Source organism: Staurois parvus, unplaced genomic scaffold (assembly GCF_062004578.1).
Source record: "Staurois parvus isolate SC_StPar_1 unplaced genomic scaffold, SC_StPar_1.0 ptg000226l, whole genome shotgun sequence".
NCBI classification, from domain to species: Eukaryota; Metazoa; Chordata; class Amphibia; order Anura; family Ranidae; genus Staurois; species Staurois parvus.
This window is the reverse complement of record NW_028318022.1, coordinates 2720162-2742761: the sequence shown is the minus strand read 5'-3', so window position 1 is coordinate 2742761 and position 22600 is coordinate 2720162. Positions and strand designations below refer to the sequence as shown.

Genomic DNA, 22600 nt, shown 5'->3' with positions numbered 1-22600 from the left:
GTGAGGACGTGGAAGAGGTTTTCTTCTGATGACTCTTCCATGAAGACCATATTTGTACAAGTATCTCTTTATAGTGGAATAGTGTACCACAACTCCAGTGTCTGCCAGATCTTTCTGGAGGGATCGTGCAGTCAAACGTGGGTTTTGAATTGTTTTTCTCACAATCCTGCGAGCTGTTCTGTCTGATAATTTTCTTGGTCTTCCAGATCTTGCTTTAACTTCCACTGTTCCTGATGACTGCCATTTCTTAATTACATTCCAAACAGAGGATATTGTCATCTGAAAACGCTTTGCTATCTTCTTATAGCCTTCTCCAGCTTTGTGAGCGTCAACTATTTTCAGTTTCAGTTTTCTAGACAACTGCTTAGAAGAACCCATGGTGCTGATTGTTGGGGCAAGGTCAGATGAGTCTGGGCATTTAAAACCTTTGAGACTGACATCACCTGGTCTTCCCAGACGATGATTGAGAACAATCCATGACACTGGCAGGTCTCAGCTTTGCCAAGGGGGCAGTGCATGCTATAAATTCTGCAGGGTGCCCAAACTTTTGCAGACGCCATTTTTTTGTTTTCTGTTATTTTGAAAGTGTAAATGATGTAAATAAAATCTAACTTTTGTTGACATATTATAAGAATGTCTAATCTGTAATTTGATGCCTTTTGGAGATTTTTCCATCTTTCCTTGGCTTCTTTATGCACATTAATACAAATTTTTAGCTGGGGTGCCCAAACTTTCGATCCCCACTGTATGTATATGTGGTGCCCTATTGTCATTTTATATTCAGTATTATGGAATTGGCACACTTGAATGGATGTACGCTCGATTTGGCATATAGATATGGTGATACCAGTATGTAGGTTCGATACCTTGGGTGTTCACTACATCTATTTACATATAGTTACATATAGTTAGTATGGCTGAAAAAAGACAAAAGTCCATCCAGTTCAACCATTCTAAAAAAAAAGTTATAATCCTACACCCACAGTTGATCCAGAGGAAGGCAAAAAACCCAGCAAAGCATGACCCAATTTGCTCCCGCAGCGAAAAAAAATCCTTCCTAATCCCCCTAGAGGCAATCAGATATTCCCTGGATCAACTTTACCTATAAATGTTAGTGACCAGTTATATTCTGTGTATCCAAGAATGAATCCAGGCCTTTTTTAAAGCAATCCATTGAGATGGCCACAGCTCTTACTGTGAAGAATACTTTCTGTATTTGGAGATTAAAATTCTTTTCCTCCAGACGTAAAAAGTGCCCCCTTGTGCTCTGTGATGACCTCAAGGTGGAAAACTCTACACCAAGTTCACTATATGAACCACTGATGTATAATGCGTCTAGGGGAGAAGAGCTGAGCCTGGGAAGTCATGCCACCACCTAGTGGATTGGCGAGCTGGATGTGGACTTATAGAATAAAAGATAAAACTTGCATAAAATAAGTTATTTTAGTGGGGCTATAATAAAGTGTTATATGGAGAACACTATGTGTTGGCCTTTTTTGTTTCAAGAGATCATCCCTGCTGGATGTCTGACCAAAAAGGAGGGAGAGAGGAGTTAAGAGGAAGATTTGAGCCTGTTTGGAAAAAGGCTGTGTACATCCTGAAGAGCGCTATTGATTTAATTAAGAGGTGAGCAGGTTATTCACCTGGTGTGATGGTGGTGCACTGAAGTGTGAAAAGAAGAAGATATTCACAGTGTCACATACTTACAACAAGTGGTGTATTGTATGGACATTTATGTTGATGGGACTATTCTTATCACAAATGTTTGTCAATATTCACTATCAATAGTAGTATAAGTTACGTTTTGAATAAGGGTTTTGAGGGAGTTGCGCTGCACTTTTTTATAAAGAACTTCTACCACTAGTCTTCTGTCTGACAAAAATGCTAAAAATCGTGCAATGTTGTAATGAATCTTATGCTATAAAGCAGAGGGAGAAGAGGAACAGCGATTATGATGCCTTATATATATATATACATCACATAGGTAAAGTGGATGCAAGCTACATGAAAAGGCAATGTTATTACAAGCTGATCCCCCCAGAAAAGGTTATATGCATATTACGAATACCTATAATACAAAACAAAATTGATCACAGTTCTCCCTCAATTTTCTATTTTGTTGTTTGATTTTAAATATCTTGCATTTGTATCATAGAACATTGTTATATTTTCTCAGTAATCAGCTTTTATTCACTGGTTATTAATTTGCATGCTGAACTTTGTTTTGTGTTTATCTCATTGTATTTTTATTAGATATTACATTTCCTCTTGGGAACAATATTGCATTTTACACCTCCTTTATCTTTGTCTTCTTTTGTCTATTTCTCATAGCTATTTGCTTCACGTCCTAGCGTTCCATAAAACTGCACTAATGTTTTGCCAGTTTGTGAAAAAAAAAACCAAAAGATGGAAAAATGAATTGGAGTTGGCAATCATCTGTACAGGTCATATTTATCCTTTTTGTAGGACAGTTTGGCAATGGAAATAAAATGATTGTAATTACAGATATACTTTTTATTGTACCACCCAGGTTTCTACTCTCACACTATCCCATAGACTCATATCGGCATTCACTGGTTCTGTTCATCAAAAGTGTCTGTTATTTGTAACACATAAAAGGTGAACCTTTACAATCACTTTAATATCAAACATGGTACACTTACCTGCTCTGTGCAATGGTTTTGCACAGAGTAGTTCCAATCCTTCTCTTCTTGAGTCCCCTGCTGGGGCTCCTGGATCCTCCCCTGGCTGAATCCCCCCATAGCAAGCCACTTGCTAAGAGGGCACTCATGCAGGCTTGCTCCTGGGCCAGCTCTTCATGTCCATTGACACACAGAGTGCAGCTCAGCCCTGCTCCCTCCTCACAGCAGTGGGAGCCAATGGCAAAGAATACCTTAAAATAAAAAGCTTTCTGCCTTTGGAACCACTTTAAAGTGTCTGTGCTATGAATAGGAGCTAGTCAGATTGCAGCTTCCATGGGAAAGTACAAGTAGAAATAAGTACGGAAAGGGAACTTAAATCATTCTACTAACTTGCTTTCAGGCTTCCTATTTTACAGAATATACCAATTCCATTGTATGTCTACACAATTAAATAGCAGCAAGAACCAAATATTGACAAAAACAGAAAAAACACAGGGGTTGATTTACTAAACCAAAAACTGATGCAGCTGTGCATGGTGGCCAATCAACTTCAGCTTCTTAAATTAAGCTTTGACAAACAAAAACTGGAAGCCAATTGGTTTCTATGCAGAGCTGCACCAGAGTTTTTTGCATCAAACTAGTGAAAAACATGACCACATAATATGCACTTAGCAATTGGATGCACAGGAATTGTACATTTCTCACCAAAAATATTGCGTTTTGTATCACAAATTGTAATCAGTTTATAGTATGTCTTTTTTGTAAATAAAATTGTTACACAATTGTTTACACAATACTATGCTGTTTTTTTGCCCCATCAATATGTCATTTTTATTATTTAAGGTATTGAGAAACATTTGCAATGACTTAGCAATGCTGTAGGTTGTGCATCAAACTTTGAGGATAAATTGCTGCACGGTGCTTGTGGTCACACATGTTTGGGAGGTTTAATTTTACGACCACTTACTGTTTTTTAGGAGTATGTAAATACTTAATAAATATACACTGTCTGTGTGTTCATTTTAAGGAATTAAAAAGCACACACAATATAAACTTGCATTGTGGAAAAATGGAAAGGGAACATAGCCACTGACAACTTTACTACCAAAGAAAAATGTACTGATGTGTGTCATGGGTCTGCTCTCCAATTCACGCAGCATGCAGACAAAACACTTGATCCCTCTACAACTATATTGTCATCACATTCATAGCAATATCCCAACTAGTTTTGGTAAAATTAATGTCCCATCTGCATTTCTCTCAACCTTTTTTACTTTGAGGGGGCACAAAATAAAAAAAGAAATAACCATGACCTAATATTTCTGAAAAAAAAAAAAAAAAGCTGGAAATTGATGATGTTTGTAACAAGTGCAGAACAAAATAAAACAATAAATCTCAATGGATTTTTCTCAGACTCTTTTCCAAGGCTCACCTAATCCTGTGCTATTTCATACAGGTGGCTTTTCAAGATTTGTACATAATCTTCACTTTTGTGTGAGATCTGTATTTTTCCTGCAACCAGTTTGAACTTTATTTTTCCTCTGGGAGCTACACTTTAACAAGAGACAATGTGCTCAGCAAGAAAAAAAACTATTTGTGAATGCATGTATTTATTTTTACTTTGTGGTCTAAATAAAATCCTGCAAACAATGCTGTTATATAAAACCTGATACCATTTTTTTTGTATACCTATATATTTAGACAGGATAAGAGCAAAAATAATTCAATGCATCATTTATAATCTTCCTCGTGATTCTCGTGTTTGTTAATCAAGGCTGAGGATGCTTAAATTAAATAGACTATGAGGTTGATTTACTAAAACTAAAGCGTGTGAAATCTGGAGCAGCTATATATGGTAGCCAGTTTCTAACTTTAGCTTGTTCAGTGAAGCTTTGACAAAAAAAAAACTGGAAGCTGATTGGTTTATACAGTGGGGATCGAAAGTTTGGGCACCCCAGCTAAAAATTTGTATTAATGTGCATAAAGAAGCCAAGGAAAGATGGAAAAATCTCCAAAAGGCATCAAATTACAGATTAGACATTCTTATAATATGTCAACAAAAGTTAGATTTCATTTCCATCATTTACACTTTCAAAATAACAGAAAACAAAAAAATGGCGTCTGCAAAAGTTTGGGCACCCTGCAGAATTTATAGCATGCACTGCCCCCTTTGCCAAGCTGAGACCTGCCAGTGTCATGGATTGTTCTCAATCATTGTCTGGGAAGACCAGGTGATGTCAATCTCAAAGGTTTTAAATGCCCAGACTCATCTGACCTTGCCCCAACAATCAGCACCATGGGTTCTTCTAAGCAGTTGTCTAGAAAACTGAAACTGAAAATAGTTGACGCTCACAAAGCTGGAGAAGGCTATAAGAAGATAGCAAAGCGTTTTCAGATGTCAATATCCTCTGTTCGGAATGTAATTAAGAAATGGCAGTCATCAGGAACAGTGGAAGTTAAAGCAAGATCTGGAAGACCAAGAAAAATATCAGACAGAACAGCTCGCAGGATTGTGAGAAAAACAATTCAAAACCCACGTTTGACTGCATGATCCCTCCAGATAGAGATCTGGCAGACACTAGAGTTGTGGTACACTATTCCACTATAAAGAGATACTTGTACAAATATGGTCTTCATGGAAGAGTCATCAGAAGAAAACCTCTTCTATGTCCTCACCACAAAAATCATTGTTTGAACTTTGCAAATGAACATATAGACAAGCCTGATGCATTTTGGAAACAAGTTCTGTGGACCGATGAGGTTAAAATTTAACTTTTTGGCCGGAATGAGCAAAGGTACGTTTTTAGAAGAAGGGCCACGGAATTTAATGAAAAGAACCTCTGTCCAACTGTTAAGCATGGGGTTGGATCAATCATGCTTTGGGGTTGTGTTGCAGCCAGTGGCACAGGGAACATCTCACGAGTAGAAGGAAAAATGGAGTCAATAAAATTTCAGCAAATTTTGGATGATAACTTGATGCCATCTGTGAAAAAGCTGAAGTTAAAGAGAGGATTTCTTCTACAAATGGATAATGATCCTAAACACACCTCAAAATCCATGGGGGATTACATCAAGAGGCGTAAACTGAAGGTTTTCCCATGGCCTTCACAATCTCCTGACCTCAACATAATTGAAAATCTATGGATAGACCTTAAAAGAGCAGTGCGTGACAGAAATCTCAAAGAACTGGAAGACTTTTGTAAGGAAGAATGGGCAAAGATACCTCAAACAAGAATTGAAAGACTCTTGGCTGGCTACAAAAAGCGTTACAAGCTGTGATACTTGCCAAAGGGGGCAGTACAAGATATTAACTCTGCAGGGTGCCCAAACTTTTGCAGACGCCATTTTTTTCTTTTCTGTTATTTTGAAAGTGTAAATGATGGAAATAAAATCTATCTTTTGTTGACATATTATAAGAATGTCTAATCTGTAATTTGATGCCTTTTGGAGATTTTTCCATCTTTCCTTGGCTTCTTTATGCACATTAATACCAATTTTTAGCTGGGGTGCCCAAACATTCGATCCCCACTGTATGTAGAGCTGCACCAGTTTTAGAAAATCAACCCCTATGAGTCAAACTGATATCAAGATTGGAACTTCTGTAAGATAGATATAGATACGCCCCAATAAAGGATTATTTAAGCAGGCCATACACAGTGCAAATTTCTTTCCAAATGTAGACAGTGTTGACAGGGGAATCCTTTCTGCTGGGTCATTGTATTCTCCCGGTGGGGGGGAGCTGTTCACCCGCTAGCAATAAATCGCATGTAAGGCTGGCTATACCCAAATTGATCGATCAACTTGGGTACATTGAGCCTGACCATAGATGGTTCGAATCTCAGCCGGTTCCTGCTGAACTGGCTGAGATTTGAACCATGTATGGCTGGCCTTTTTTAATTTTAGTTACGATACATTTCTCAGTTTCTTTTAAATTACTATGTAAAATATATGCATTTATTTTAACCCCCAAATGTTAAATTTACTAACAAACTGTTAGTACATATATGTATCTTTTATTTGTGTTAAACTAAAGGCTGGGTAACCTAAAACGTGTTAAAGACTTTAATGTCTCTTCCACACTGATCAGTTATTTTAGTTAAAAATACTGAAGAAAATGAATGAAAAATGCATCCCTTTAACCACTTCCTGTCTGGCCCATGTCTATAAATGGCTGGATAGGAGCGCTGCCGAAGCCGGTTTCAAACCGCATTCACTGCCTGTGCATGCTCCCTGGGAGCGGGCGGCACCGCGATCCGGTGCCCACTGTGTCCTCTGGACACAACGGAACACTGAACGCTGTAAGGGACCTCTGTGTGAGGTCCCGATTCATGCGATTACTGATTGGCCAATCAGTGATTACATGAGCAGTAGTAAACAAGATGTCACTTCCTGACATCATTGCTTACTACTTGTAAAATCTATGAATGACCACAGAGGTCAAATGGTACAAGGTTATTCAAAACAGCCTTGTACCATGTGACAAGCTGTGTCCAATCACAGCTCTCACAGTATTTCTCAATGGCTGCAAGAATGCAGCCAGAGAGAAATAGAAATGATTGCTTTTACAGACTTTATGTGTATAAAAGCAATCAGTGTAAAAAAAGAAAAAAAATCTGCATCACCCACCACAAGTAGTAAAGTGCCACTATGGTGACACTGTACCGCTAGGGTGACAGTATGTAAGAAAAAAAAAAAAAAAAAAACCACAAATATAAAAAATAAAAATTTAAAAAAAGTTAGAAAATTATAATTTTTGGTTATAAACTAATTTGGCTTTTTTTTTTTTTTACTAAAAAGATATACTAAAAAAAATGCTAACAAATTCATATGGGTGCAGTGTTGCATGACCATGCAATTGTCTTTCAAAGTGTGATAGCACTGAAAGCTGAAGCCTGGGCAGGAAAGGGGTGAAAGTGTCTGGACTTGAAGTGGTTAAATGCTTCGCAACTCTTCACACCAGTCAGTTGCCTTTCAGTTGCATTCTTAAAAGTCCTGCTTGCTGCATTTTTGGTGCATGTTAAAAACTGCACTAAACACACACTTCTCCATTAAAATGAATGGAAAATGCATAAAAAAAAAATCAAAAATTTTTGGTGCATTTTTTGAGTCATATGTTTAAGTTATACAAGCACATGCTGGGTAATAGGACCCCAAAAAACACCCTGGAAACACATTAAAAAAATGAGGCATAAATGCACATGCATTTTTGCAATGGAGCAGTGTGAAAGCATTCTAAAGATTATACATTAAGGTCAAGAACAATTTGTAAAGTGCAGTAACCAATGCTAACTAATCTGAACTCATCTTTCACTAGTCTGGCTGCAATAGGCTGACATGTGATTGGTTAACATGGATTAATGCACTTTCGCATCTAACATTTTAAAATCCTGTTTTTTTTTTTTATTTTAAGGAAAAGTACAAATTTATACTGTCATTAACAAAACCAGTCAATGGGCAAGGGAAGTGTATTTACTTTAAATCATCAAGAGCATCAATGTTTTCATTTCCTGTGCAAGATCTTTATCACTCTTAGCAAAACAATGAACCTACACCCATATAGACCTTACTGATACGTGTCTAAGCATTTTAAATGCTTGGATATATTCCAATTTCAGTTTCCTTGAAGCTCCCATTCAGGATCTCATTCAACTGCCTACACTGTCATGTAAGATTATGCATCTGTTTGGCAGGATTCCAGGTTGTCTGGTTGTTTACATCTCATGCTATAGTTCTGGTAATTTGCCTGCTATTCTGTAATATTTTTTAACACCTTTGCAGGGTAATTATATAAGTATTCCCAAGAGTCTCCAGGCTTCAAGAATAATCATGAAGAAGAAAAAAATATCCATCACTTTTCAGGATCTTTCTGCAAAAGCAATGCTAGTGAAAAAAAAACGCTAAGTCTGTTTATCATATTATCCACCCATTAATACAGAATCTCAAGCAGACAATGTATACTTCTTTATTGAATTGCTTGCAAGGTTTAAAACAAAAAAAAAAGTACTGAAAAACCTATGCATTTTTCAATAAAAAAATGTTTCCATGTTGACAAAAACAATATGCTGTCATAATAAAGCACACTTAAGTTGTAGACAAAGTTGGAGTTGCTACTCCAAAGCATGAAGAACAAACTCTCAATAGGACTGAATAGAGAGCGCACAGCACATACTTAGATTTCAATCAATAGGGAACTCAGCTGTGCTAATTGACTCAGTGAAGGGGGAGATATTGGACAGCTGTGAAAAGACTGCTCTTCCATTCAGAAAGCAGTGGACCTCAACTGCAGATGACTGACAGAGATGGGTTGATTTAGGAGTGCCGGGACTGTATTCATTAAGAACCCATTGGTAAGAACTTAAAGAATATGTAAACCCTCACCTTGTAAAACAACCCATTCAGTTTAAAATAGAAATAAAAGGCAAAACATTATGTATAGATATAAATAAAACATTATAAATACCTTTTTTTTTCCATTTTTCAAAAAGTGATTCCATTCCCTCTGTTCTCAGCTGCATAAAGAGATGAGGGAGGAGAAACAGCAGAACACTAAACTTCCCAGCGAATGACTGTGCAGGGGGAGTGCAAGCACAAGTCTGATTGTTGGAGGAGAGCAGGCTGAGACCTCAGCATGGCTAGAGAACTGACCACAGTGCATCCTCTTGCTAAGTTTCAATAAGAAAGCAGAGGGACTGGCAGGAACACCAGGGCTTTCACACAAAAGGAAGCAATACAAAGAGAACAAGATACTTTTTCATACATGTACAGAGTACAGCAGGCACATATCAGGAGCATAAAAATGCTCTTTGCTCTTTTGTCCTACTGCCTTAATGTACCTTCTGCCTTAATGCTACAGGGAGCTGGGATTACTCCCAACCCTCCTCCCTTCTCTCTTGTATGATATGTCAAAATGCCTATGTATTGGAAATGTATGTGTAATTATTCAATAACAGAGTGTTTCATATCAATGCCTTTTTCAATGCTATGTAAACATGAAAAAAAAAAGTGAGAAAAGTTGGGTTTACATATTCTTTAAGCTCCTACTGTTTTATTGTACCCTAAATATGTTTGACTTCTAAATATTTTAAAGACTTCAGTTTGGGGTATATTTGAGTGCAGGATAATTATGTAATATATATATAATACACACACACACACACTATAGAATTTAGTGTATAAATTTAGTGTATAAAAATGGTCATAACAATAAGAAAAAGTAGAGCTGTTGCTCTGAATTCATTGTTTTTCCATTTTTAAAAGCTGAAGCTGGATTAATTATATATGCAACAGTTCCACTTTTGTTCTAGTTTACATAAAACTGTCCCACTGTGCTTCCAACTTAGTGCAATAGAAGAACAATGTCAAACAAGTGCTTTTCATGTCTGCAATCTTTTATCTGAAAATTGCAGCTTGCAGCTTCCTGATTAAGCTGATCATCACAGTATCATCTCAGGGTGGAAGTCAATGGGAAATATTTTTTTTCCTTTTTGGAGGGACAAAAACCTCTTGCCTGACAGAACTGAAACCATGAAACCGTATTACATGATCCAAATGGAAGACTTAAATAAACCAGATCCAACAAAACGGTCTTTGTACTGTATTTGTTATTGTCTCTTACAATAATTTTACCATCAAATTTACATACATAAACACTGTGTAGCATGCAATGATCACATTTTCAACAGTTATTTAACTATTTAAAACAAAACTGCACCAGAAAAAGTGATTGTACCATTTCTGACATCAATACACATCCAATGGCAAGGTGCACTGCTAGTCATTTCCCATATAGAAGAAAAATATATTTGAAATATATTTTAAAAATATTCTTCTCAAGTATATTGCCATATATTTCAAATACTACAATTTTGTCCATATGCAATATATATATATATATACACATACATACACACACACATACATATACACATATACATATAAAATGCATTTCAACATGCAGTGTGTGTGTATGTATAACAAAATATATGAAAAATATTTTAAAAATACATTTCAAATATACTGCATAAATACATGTAAAAGTATATGTTAAAATGACTTTTATATGTTTTAAAAAAATCTGAATATATTTAAAAAAATATTTTTAAACATTTATATTTTTGAAATATATTAAATTTTTTTTACATCTAAAAAATACATTTTAACATTTTTAAATACATGTGTAAATGCATTTCAAAAATGTAGATTTGTATTTTTAAAGACATACAGTATATTTGAAATGTATTTTTAAAAAAATGTTTCATATTTTGTAATAAAAACACATTTCAACGTGCAATATATATATATATATATATACACACACACATACATACACACACACACACACACACTATATATATATATATATATATATATATATATATATATATATATATATATATATATATATACATACATACACACACACATACACACACATACATATATACACACACACACACTAAAATATATTGAATATGGACACAATTGTAGTATTTCAAATATATGGCAATGTATTTGGGAAGAATATGTTTAAAATAGATTTCAAATATATATTTCTTCCATGTGGGTTTAGAAAGACTGACACTACATTTCATTTATGCGTGTGTTGTAGCATGTTGCAATAATGTGAGTGTTACCCTAAATTTATAGTGCAAATGGGCTCTAAAAAAGGTTTTCAACTTAAAAAGAGGGAAACTAGTTCAATGCTATGAAAGGAAAACCACGTGTTATGGTTTAGTGAATTGGCCCTAATGTTTGTAAATGGACAGTACTGGTAAAATGTAGAAACCTTACAAACAAAGGTGGTGCCTTGATTATAGTAGTATTACTTATACTGGTGGTTTGCACCCTTTGCTGAACCTGGCAAAATTGGTGTCAGTATAACTTGCAAGTGTTCACGAAAAATCTATTTTTATAATGATATCACCTGCATTTTTCTTTCTTTCTGCAATAATTCATCAATGTTGAAAGTCATTCCTTGCATTTTAATAACGTGCTTTATCCAGAGCTCATTGATATTGTTCCTCAGTGGATTATTTTATTAAGATATGGGCTCTTTAATATATGTTAATATATGCACAGCAACATGTTTTATATTCAGCCTCCAATATTTGTTTAAACATAAAACATTTTGCTCCTTGGAGCTGTGTGCTAGCATTCAAAATAATAGACACTTTCAAGCTTACCTAGCATAAAACAGTAATTCATAACTCATTCAAATAATGTGGGTATTTGGTGAAACAGCTTGCACATACCTGTATGTAGCCTACTTTCTCAACCTTTTCAACACAGAGGAGCCCTTGAAATAAACTTACAATCTCAGGGAACCCTGCTAAAAATGAATATATCTACAATTCATGATACATTAGTATGATGGTCAGTTGGACAAATGCTCCTTACAGTTGTGATCATTGTGAAGAATTTTCCCTTTACAGATAGATATAAAGATCAATGGTATCAGTGGGAACTTATCTGAGAGGCAGAAATTTCCCCTAGCAACATCTGGAGGAACCGTAGTTGAGAAACCCTGGTATATAGATTATACAAAATGCTTTGCCTTTGTGATAATTTGTGAATCTTCAGAGGTATATTAGGACATATAGGTGAACAGTCTTTAAAATTGTGGTCAAATTTTTTTTAAAAGAAATAGTATAAATAAATTAGGTATATTTTCTATGTACTTGTTATCTTCCTTTAGGAAGAAACGTCATATTGCCATTGTCAGAGTGATGGGCAATAGGCTGGCATTGACCATACCAGACAGTTTATTCTACTCAGGGGTGGACTATTTAGAAACTCGGGCACTGCCCGAGGGCCTGGGGTCAGTAGGGGGCCCCATGAGATGCCCCTGGTACATTTTGCATAGGCTTTTTTGAGTTTTGGCAAGGACACAGGGGCCCCATGATCCCCTATTGCCCAGGGACCCCATGAGCTGTCAGTCCGCCCCTGATTCTACTGATACCTCTATCAAATATGTTTCTTTCCATAACCTCTGACATTTGGCCACAACTCCTCTCTCTCCTGGCTCTGAAATTTTTTTGCTCTTTTCTAATGCTTTGTTTCCTGTTCAGCTGAATCTCTGAATTTTTACCCCTGGTTCATATATATGCTTCCGTGCGGGCCGTGTTTTGAGTGGGCACGAGAGACCATTCATTTGAATGAACTCCAGAGCCCCGAGACACGCAGGGAAGAAGTCCCTGCACTTCTTCTGAAAATGCAGCCCGCACAGGAACCTCAGTTCCCAGTATGGTTGCGGTTTCCAGTGCAGGCAGCGTGCCATTAGAACAAATGGCACCTGCCCGCATGTCTGCATTCCTCTATGCGGGTAGCACGGCTGCACAGATTTTCATGTGGATCCGCAGCCGCACCACCCGCACATATGTGAACCTAGCCTAATGCAGGCCATACATGGTTCGAATTCCGAACGATTTTTTGTCTGAAAATCGGAAACGTTCGCTCTGTAATCCGATGGTGCCATCAATGATTTTGAAAATCAGCCGCCCAAGTCATGAAGTTCACCCCATATAACATGCAAAATTTCTGTTCCTTCCAGGTCACAGCTCATGCGCATATTCTTTTCGGAAAAATGATCGTACGATTTGAACATCGGTCGTTTTTCACAAATTTTCCAACATGCCCGATCAACGAAAAGGGGAGGAACCAATGAAAATTGGCCGGAGCCATTGACCCACTAACAGAGCGAAAATCGGCCAATTATTCTTAAGTCCAATTTTCAGACGAAAAATCGGTCGATTTTTGACCCATGTATGGCCGGCCTTAGTGCATACTTAATTTAAAACTTACTTTTATTTGTGGCGCTAGGAAATACCAGGTATTTCCAGGTATAGGAGAGTATATGGCCCTCTCCTTTCTCCCATGATGTAATGGTCAGCTCCTGAGTGGCAAATCACCAAGCCAACAAACATTGCCACATGGGCACATGGAGCTTAAGCTGGCCATGATTCATTTTTTTTTTTGATCATCCAGTCTACTATGTATATCACAAAAAATGGGTAAGCATTAGTGAGATGAAGAAGAGGTTTCAGAAGCAAGTTGTGCCATTAGTCCACATTTCACAGCCAATAGAGTGAAATCAAGCCATACTTCAAAGTAAAGCAGAGTACACACTAAGGTTTTTTTTTTTTTTCATTCAGCTCCCAGGTTAAATGAAAAAGAACTCACAGATTCCTGCATCAACACAAGTGATATTGATACAGAGATCTTTCTTGCTGTTCTATTGTACTTTGACAGGGGGGACTCTTCACCCCATCAGAATACACAGATCAGTGCTGCAGCTATTGACTGCAAGCACTGATCAAATGCTAGTTTTCCAGCATGGCCATATAACATAAGTCAGTCATTAGACCCTGAAATTCGGACAATTCCTGCTGAAATGGCTGATTTTCAGTACGTGTATACTCAGCATAAGAGGGTATGGTATTATCTATGTCAGAATGACCACAGAAAGTAATTTAGTGGAGCATTCTTACCATTTTAATTGGTTTTCTTCAAATGTGTAACTCTGCCTCGTTGTCTTAAAATTACCCATATCATTTTTTACTTTTCTGTGTACATTAATAACATTTCACACAATGAAACAACAGTCCATATGTTAATTTAAAGCAGGTAAAAAGAAGGAAAAAAAAACAAAAAAAAACTCAGCATTTTCACTGTGCACACCTTTGTCACGATGCTTGTCTGCTGTTAATACTGTATAGATCAACGCCAAATTCCCAGCAGAAATAAAATGCACACATTAATGTAGTTCTCTGTAGTATTTATTCATACATCGTAACAATTTTTTTTATATATGCATAAATGCCTGTAAAACTTTGATGTCTGATGTATGTATAACTTTGATTCAAAGTCATTTGAAACAATAGCTTTTAAAACACCCAGAATTACAGATTAAAGGCTAAGGTTACTGGCATTACTTGAGATGCAGGAAAAAAGGATGGCCCATGGGCCACATCAAAACTCATATAGCATATTGTTACAATATTCTCATCCAAATGTTTTTATTCATGAGCTATTTGGTTTAAATTTAAATACATTTACATTTCAGTGTTGAAGATTACTGTGCTACTGTCATCCAAACTTTCAGATAATTTCCTACACAAAAAAAAGATGTTTTGCATCACTGTCTGTAAATGATGCATCAAAACTGTAACACACAATTAGGGATGTATTTATAAAAAAATTGCAAATTGATATGCGTATTCTTTTTATAAATATACTCCTTAAAGTAACTATGTCAAGTATTTAAACAAATCTTAATGTGTTACTAAACCCACAGCAGTTAAATCAGTCTGTATATGCAGTAAAGCATGCTTGTTATACTCAATGTGGAACCTAAAGGGTTAACCCTCCACATTGTGTAAAAAGGCTGTTTTATCCTGTCTTCTCTGATCTTCCCCTTCTTTTACTGTCCCCAATCCATCTTTTGATAGAACAGAACCTTGGGGGCACTCTGCACATGCTCAGTTTAGTGTATATGGCTAGAGAGGTTTTTTTTCTAGGGAGGGTGCATGTGATCAGTACAGGGCCAATCAGCACTGTCCAGAGGGTTAGGAGTTGTGCAGCCTCATAGGACAAGCATGGGAGAATGGAAACTCTTCCTACAAGCTTTAACCAGTGCTCTGCTGGACACTGATAAAAGTCACAAGACTGCTTTATTGTGCTGATGAGAAAAGGTATTTAGCAGTTTATATTTACTAAACTACTTGCACTTCCATGCTCTGTGTACTGTGGGAGACCAGATATAGTGAATGCAGGATGCTGGGTTTAGTAACGCTTTCATAACCTTTGATAATCTTCTATAATACTTCTGTGGGACTTGAGATTTCTTTGATTCTGAGTATATACTGTACAGAGGTTAATGACTTCTGTCTAAATTGTAGAGATGCCCCACCACCGGTAGACCTACACTCTCTATTTAACAGCAAATTGCAAAACTTGATAGCAGGGGGCAAACAATTTCCAATGACTACTCGTATGCACAGAAATGCAAATGAAAACTACAGAAGATACTCGCAATCACAACAAGGAATATATATTTTGTACAATAAATAGTACATTATGGACATGTTGACGTGCAGTACACTTGCTTGGAGTACATGGCACTACAATCCATATTGTATTAAACACTAAAACATTTTCCTGTGTGAACTGAAACATTTAGGAGTACATAAGAGTCAGATTTTTATGAAAAATATAATGATGTCCTACCTGACTTTTAAATTTCCTTGTTGTGGCTGTCCATCGTACACTGATAGAATATCAAAATCTTCCTCCAGAGCAAAAATGTGAAATGACAGTTGTATCCTGTTTCTTTCACCAGTGATTATTATCCACGTGCAGTTTGCATAATTTGGATACCCGTGTGGAAATCCCGGACTTTCGATTGTACCATTTGGACCCTGGACCAAACCACCACAGTTTTGCCCTGTAAAAGAAAACACTACATGAGAAATTGCACACAAATTCTTGCATTTACATTTAAATTCAATGTAGACAGTATACATTGCATGTAATCTAACTGACAAGAAGCGCACCTTATTGTTGTATATTATAGCATTATGTTAACAAAACTTTTTTTGGGGGAGGGGGGAATTAAAGCATAAACTCAGCTAAAAAAAAAATAAAAAATCAGTCCAAGGATTGGTATTTACAATTGATGAGTTGTGTGCCTTCTGGTGGTGGATACTGTTGTAGTTAAAGTCTTAGTCCTCTGCCCCTTCTTCCATACACCCACAGCAGTAATCTGCTGTGCTGTGGGGGTTACTATGGCTGCTAGACCTGTCATAGACACTCGTCAAGAGTGCTGACTATGCCCATCATGTCTGCCCCACTCCTCCATTCATACAAGCTGTAAAATAGCTTCCATCAGTTGAAAGTGATATGAATCTATAAAAAAGTGAACTATCATTTATCCACCTATCCTTCATTCATAGACTGCTTTTCACTCATATAAGTTATAGAACAACGTCTATAAATGGAGGGGCATAAAGGTTGGGCATAGTCAACACTCTAGATAAGTGCCTATGAAAGGTCCACTGGCTGTATTAAAAAGGGAGCTTCAGTCTCCCCCCTTCCCCCCCAAAAGTCAGCAGCTATAAATCCTGTAGCTGCTGACTTTTAATATAAGGACACTTACCTGTCCAGGGTCCAGTGCTGTCCTTACTAGAGCTTGTTCTTCACTGGGCTTTAGGTCCCTAGCGCTGGCATTTTAAAGGATAAGTTCATCTTTTGACAAAAATCTGGGCAAACAGATACTCAGGAAGAATCAATGAACTACCACAGCGCTGCACAACACCATGGTAGTTCATTGGGAGATTACAAGTCGACGAGATCCGCAAAGGATGTTGGTACTTGTAGTTCATTCATTCGCAGAACTATTGACAGCTAGTACGGAGAACTTCTCCCTATACTGCTGTCTCGGGGTGGGGGGAGGAGGGGTCATGCAGCTTCAGCATTGGAAACATGTTACACATTCAACCCTACAAATAGGCGGAAAATGTAGCGTGTTCCCAAAGGTAAACTTATTCTTCACCTAAGAGAAACCAACCAGAATTCTATTGTGCATGCGCAGTCTTCTGGGACCTGTAATGTGTCTCAGTAGGCTGAGAGCGAAGGGAAGGGTGAATTTCCACTCAAATCATCATGGCAATCTTGGCAGAAGTGCTAGTGGGTACTTGTCAAAACCAGGTACCCTCCCCCCCCCCAAAAAAAAAAAAATGATGTGCCAAATGGTAAAGAGGAGGGAGAAGACAAATGAGTGGCACTTCCCCTTTTCTTCCTATGGAAGGGCAGAGGACCGAAAATTTGAATTAGGTCAGCAGCCAGCAGTACAAGAGACATCTCACTGAAAGTTCTGCCCCTTTTTAATAAAAAAACAAACCTAGTCTTTAAGTAAATTGCTTCAAATTCAAATGTTTTGCTCACCACTCATATTGCTACAACTTGCTTACACAAAAGAGATGTTGCAAGGGTTTTTTTTTTTAAGCGGAGTTGAATTAAAGATTTCCCTGTAGATTTTTAATGAAAGATCCTCTGACACTCAGGATAGACAGATAAATCTGAAAGACTGGAGCACATCTCAAGATATTGTGACACTAATCAAATGACGTCATACACCATTTGCCAGCTTAAAGGAAACCTTGCTCTTCGACCCTTTATCCACATTAAATAACTGAATGTTCTCATGGCATCAGACAGGGGTATCTGAATCTGTAAGTTACTCTTCACTAACTATGTTTTCGCTCTGCTAATTTTTCATGTCCAATATGTTCATTCTGTAGTAAGGATTTGTATATCTGTTCACCAGTATCATATTTCACATAACCCTGAACCACCATATAGGTTATGCCACCAGTTCCTGTTTTGGTTGCAGGTTCTTATGTCACTTCTCTGCCTTTGTCCAATACCTAGACAGGTGAGCAAGAAAGCTTTATAAGAAAATAGTAAAATTATACGTCAGGCTATGCAGAGATGTGTGGACCAGGAACTTGGAAAAAAAAAAAGTCCTTTGGTAGGCAAAAATGTATTTCAAACAGGTATTTTACTGTTTACCTGGAATACTGCTTTATCTTTGGGTGTATCAGTAATTCCTATCACACCTATTCATTCCAATATTTGATTTTTCAATGTAAGCTTTAAACAAGTAACAGCAATTGATTGGAGAGCTGCACTTAAGACAATCACCCACATACATTCCAACCTCCTCTGCAATCATTACTGTCTCGCTTGCTGATAAGTGGGGATTTTCTTAGAGCTAACTATTGACAATCTTTGTTAGACCATGCAATCACAGAAGCAATCTCTTACTATATAAAGGATCCATAAAAGTGGAATTTCTCTCACAAAACCCTGCATTTTGTGTACATTTATTTGTTCTTCTCCATAAAGCTGGTGGAATTACTTGAATGTATATAGTTCACTGCATATTGTTTCACGAGAATGATACAGTTTATATCGATAATCCCCTGCAAATATAATTTACCAATAAAAAGAAATACTTTATTCATGCCTCATTCCAGTCTGCCGCTCTCTATGGATCAAATTTAGGTGGCACTAAACTCTGGTTTAAAATGAACAAATTTCAAGTATTCAAGTGTGTACTCACACCTTTTGGAACATGTTACATGTTCCACTTGTTTTTAGGGTGGAACATATAACATGTTCCCACGCCTGCAGCCTCTCGCTGATCCACCTCACCCCCCATCGTGACAGCGGGCCAGGGAACTTCTCCCCAAAATTGCAGTCACAATTTGAAAATAAGTCACACATCTCTGCATAGCTTGAAAGATAATGTTATCTGTAAATGAGGAACTACAGAGAGATCTGTAAATGAATGAACTACAAGTATCAACAGCATTTTCAGCTGACAGTTTGTAGTTCTCTATGAACTGCCATGGCAATAGTGAGTGAGTTGGTAGTTCATTGAGTCTTCCTATCATTGAGTAGCTGCCAACCCATATGAGGTACAAGCAGACAGATACACATACAGTCTGCTGATCATGGGTGCAATGCTTTACAGGCTCCTAAAAAAAGAAAATTAATGCAGTTTTTAACCTTTTTAGAAAGATGAACTTATCTTTTAACTTGAAGAAGTAACTTCTATTGCTCTCAGGCTCCCCAAAATCCCTTTGATTTTGCTGCTGTGATCTTACCTCCTATTTGAGGCTTGCTATGTTGATTCCCCATGGTCCCATTGTATGTAGGAACATAGCCTCCTTCTCTTGCTCATTCCAAAAATGAACTAGATTCCAATGACGATGGGGTTTGTAGTGTGCAAAGAGCAGTGCACATGACCACATAGAAAATGCACTGCTCATTTCAAAGAAACAGAAGTAATGGGGGGGGGGGGGGCTCATGAGCTCACAGAGGACAGCAATACACAGTTTCACACCGAGTTTTTGAAGCATTTTTGCATTAAAAAAAAAGCACTTGAAAAGTGCTTTCCTATGTATGTGAATGTATATCTATGTATGTTTTCACACTGAGGCGTTGCACTTGCGGTGTAAAAACTCCTGCTTGCAGCATTTTTGGGGCATGCTTGGGGAGTTGAAAAAAAGCCCAAAAAACACCTCTTCCCATTGAAATCAATGGAAACTGCCTGAAAACACCTCAAAAACGCCTCTGAGAAGGGTTTTTGATGCAGTTTTTAAGTCATGTGTCCTTAAAAAATGCTCAGAAAGCACAGAAAAAGAGTGGTAAAAACGCATATGCATTTTTGCGGCGGATCAGTGTGAAAGTAGCCTAAGAATCAATTGTGTGAAAATAGATTATGGAGGCAAATAAGTAGTGGATGTGTAAGGATAATTTTTATAAATTAATGATATTGTTTAATGTCAACCTCTGGTCTTATTACATTTTAACAGGAGAGACACATATTTAAAGAAGCCCATCCTTAAATTCAATATTGATATGTACTCTATCAAGATCCATTTAGCTTTCTTTAGATGATTTTTATTAAGCTGCCGATATGAGAAATGTACACAATTCTGTCCATTTAACTGTGAATAAGTGATAAGACAATATAATGATATTAAATAAATTAGTAATGATAATAAAATAGAAATTTAAGATTGTTTTAAGTCATAATAAGTTATCATGATAGTTAATATCTAAATAAGTTTGCTCTGTAATATATCTGTTCCTTGTATGGTTCTAGAGTGAGTAATGTGAAATGAGTTCAGTGTTATACAGCAGAAAAAAAAAATGTATGTAGAACTTATTTTTACTTTTAAAGATAAGATACACACTTGGTTTATAGCTTGTTTGAAATATGTTTTAACTAGACAATTTATTCTAGCATATTAAACTGCAAGGGACACAAGCCTTACTGATTGGGTCTAGATATGAAAAAATGCCCAGCATCATCTGGACATTTGGCAAAACATTTCTTATATCCCACCTTTCTCCCTCTTCTCTGCATGCATTCCCATTCTCTGTGTCTGTATAGTCTTGCCTACCGCCAACCCTACTGTGTTATTTACTGTAATGTGGAGCACCCTTCATAAGAAGTATATCATTGGAAGATGAAGCAGCAGTCAGATCCAATTTGAAACTATTACCTGGAGATCGCTTTATATTACAGAGTAATTAATACAGCAGGGATGGCTTCAGGCAGTGATGTATAGAAATAGAGAAAACACATATACTGCACTTATGTATGAAGCTGAAAAAACCACATGAAGGGTTTCAAAACCTGCCTCTAATTATTTAATATGGTTAATCACAGTGAGCAATTTCAATAGTACTACTGAAAAAAGGGCAAGTTTTTGTTTATTTATTTAGTTATTCTTCTTATAGTTTTCAACATAGATTGTTTTTGACATTTTAAAAAGAGATAGCTTTATATATGCAATTGATGTGCATCTTTTGTTATAAAAATCTACCTGGTTTCACATTCACTTAGCTAAGGGAAAATTCCCTTTACATGCTAAAAATCCCCTTTGCAAAATGAACAGCCCCTTTGTCACTAGCAAATAAACCCATTCACTAAGCTAAGGGCAAATTCTCTTATAAAGTGAACAGGCTACTTGCTTTTAATAAATGCTTTATAGGGTTTTTTTTTTCTTTTCCTCTGGATCAACTGTGGGTATAGGATTGTGTATTGTGTATATAGGATTGTATAAAATTGTTTTCCATTCCGTTGGTTGAATTAAATGGGCATGTGTCTTTTTCAACCACACCAACTATGTAACTAAATCAAGCCCATAGTCGGCTTCTACCTTCCTCTATGTAATTTTGGGTCTGAATTTCAAAAACGAATGTGGTCAGCCCTGGCTTTGTTTCTAATGCATAAAAAAACCCTACTTATGCACAGTCAGGGATCACTTCACATTATTTCTGGCAAAATCAACTGGTATTTTTTGCACTTATCAAACAGATGTTGAAAAAACAAAAAATAATGAAGTGTTTATTTAGAAGAGAAAAGCAAGCACATAAGTTCAGTATTAGGGTTTACACACACATTATGTGCCATTTAGACACTGTGGGCAGCACAGTGGCTAAATTGTTAGCACCCCCACCTGGCAGTACTAGGGTCATCAGTTCAAATCCCAATGATGGCACCACCTGCCTGGAGTTTGCATGTTCTCGCTGTGCCTGCGTGGGATTCCACCGGGTACTCCAGTTTCCTCCCACACTCCAAAGAAATGCTGGTAGGTTAATTGGATCCTGTCTAAATTGGCCCTAGTATGTGTATGTATGAATGTGAGTTAGGGACCTTAGATTGTTTGCCCCTTGAGGGTTAGGGACTGATGTGAATGTACAATATATATGTAAAGCACTGCATAAATTGACAGCACTATATAAGTACCTGTAATAATAATAATAATAATAATAATGATATGGCTGCATGGCCTAGTCTTTAAAATATTAGTTTCCATCCTTCCTTATGCACTCTTGTTTCACAAAAATGCAAGATAGCATGCATATCAATTTCAAATACAGTTATGTTTGATATATGAATACATGATTTTCATAAAATTAGTCATACAACAAAGCTATATTTCTATCAGTCATCATCAAGGGCCATAAACAAAAAAGTGACACATATTTCACATCCCTTACCATTCCAATCATTAATTTTTCTGTTCCTTCAAACTGGTGACCAAATTGACTACAAATTATGTTTCTATCAATCACTATCAACCTTGTAAGCTCTAGTTCACATTACGTACAATAGACTATTCTCCTTCTGACCTTTTATCACCTAGTGCTTATTATTTTCAGATGCGCTATTATTATCCTGTCATCAGTAGTGGTGTACTGTATCTCTTAAAGAAATGCAGACAAACAGTAGTCCTTGATTCTTTGCTTTAGCATTGCAATTATATGGCTTGTGTTCCTAGATTTTTAAATATTAGGCATCAAAACAGTTTGTAATTTAATGGCAGTGTGTTAACTCCAGTCTTTTTTATGTTTTGCATTAATGTTCATCATTTATATAA

At 36.7% G+C, this 22600-nt stretch overlaps 1 protein-coding gene across 1 annotated transcript in view; it reads right to left on the bottom strand.

Moving 5' to 3' along the window:
- CSMD1 (CUB and Sushi multiple domains 1) overlaps nt 1-22600 on the bottom strand; it is a 2075474-nt gene that overhangs the window by 1730131 nt on the left and 322743 nt on the right. The window contains exon 2 of the mRNA XM_089679519.1: nt 15867-16083. Within this exon, the coding sequence (XP_089535645.1) occupies nt 15867-16083 (217 nt within the window). The remainder of the gene's footprint in view (nt 1-15866; nt 16084-22600) is intronic.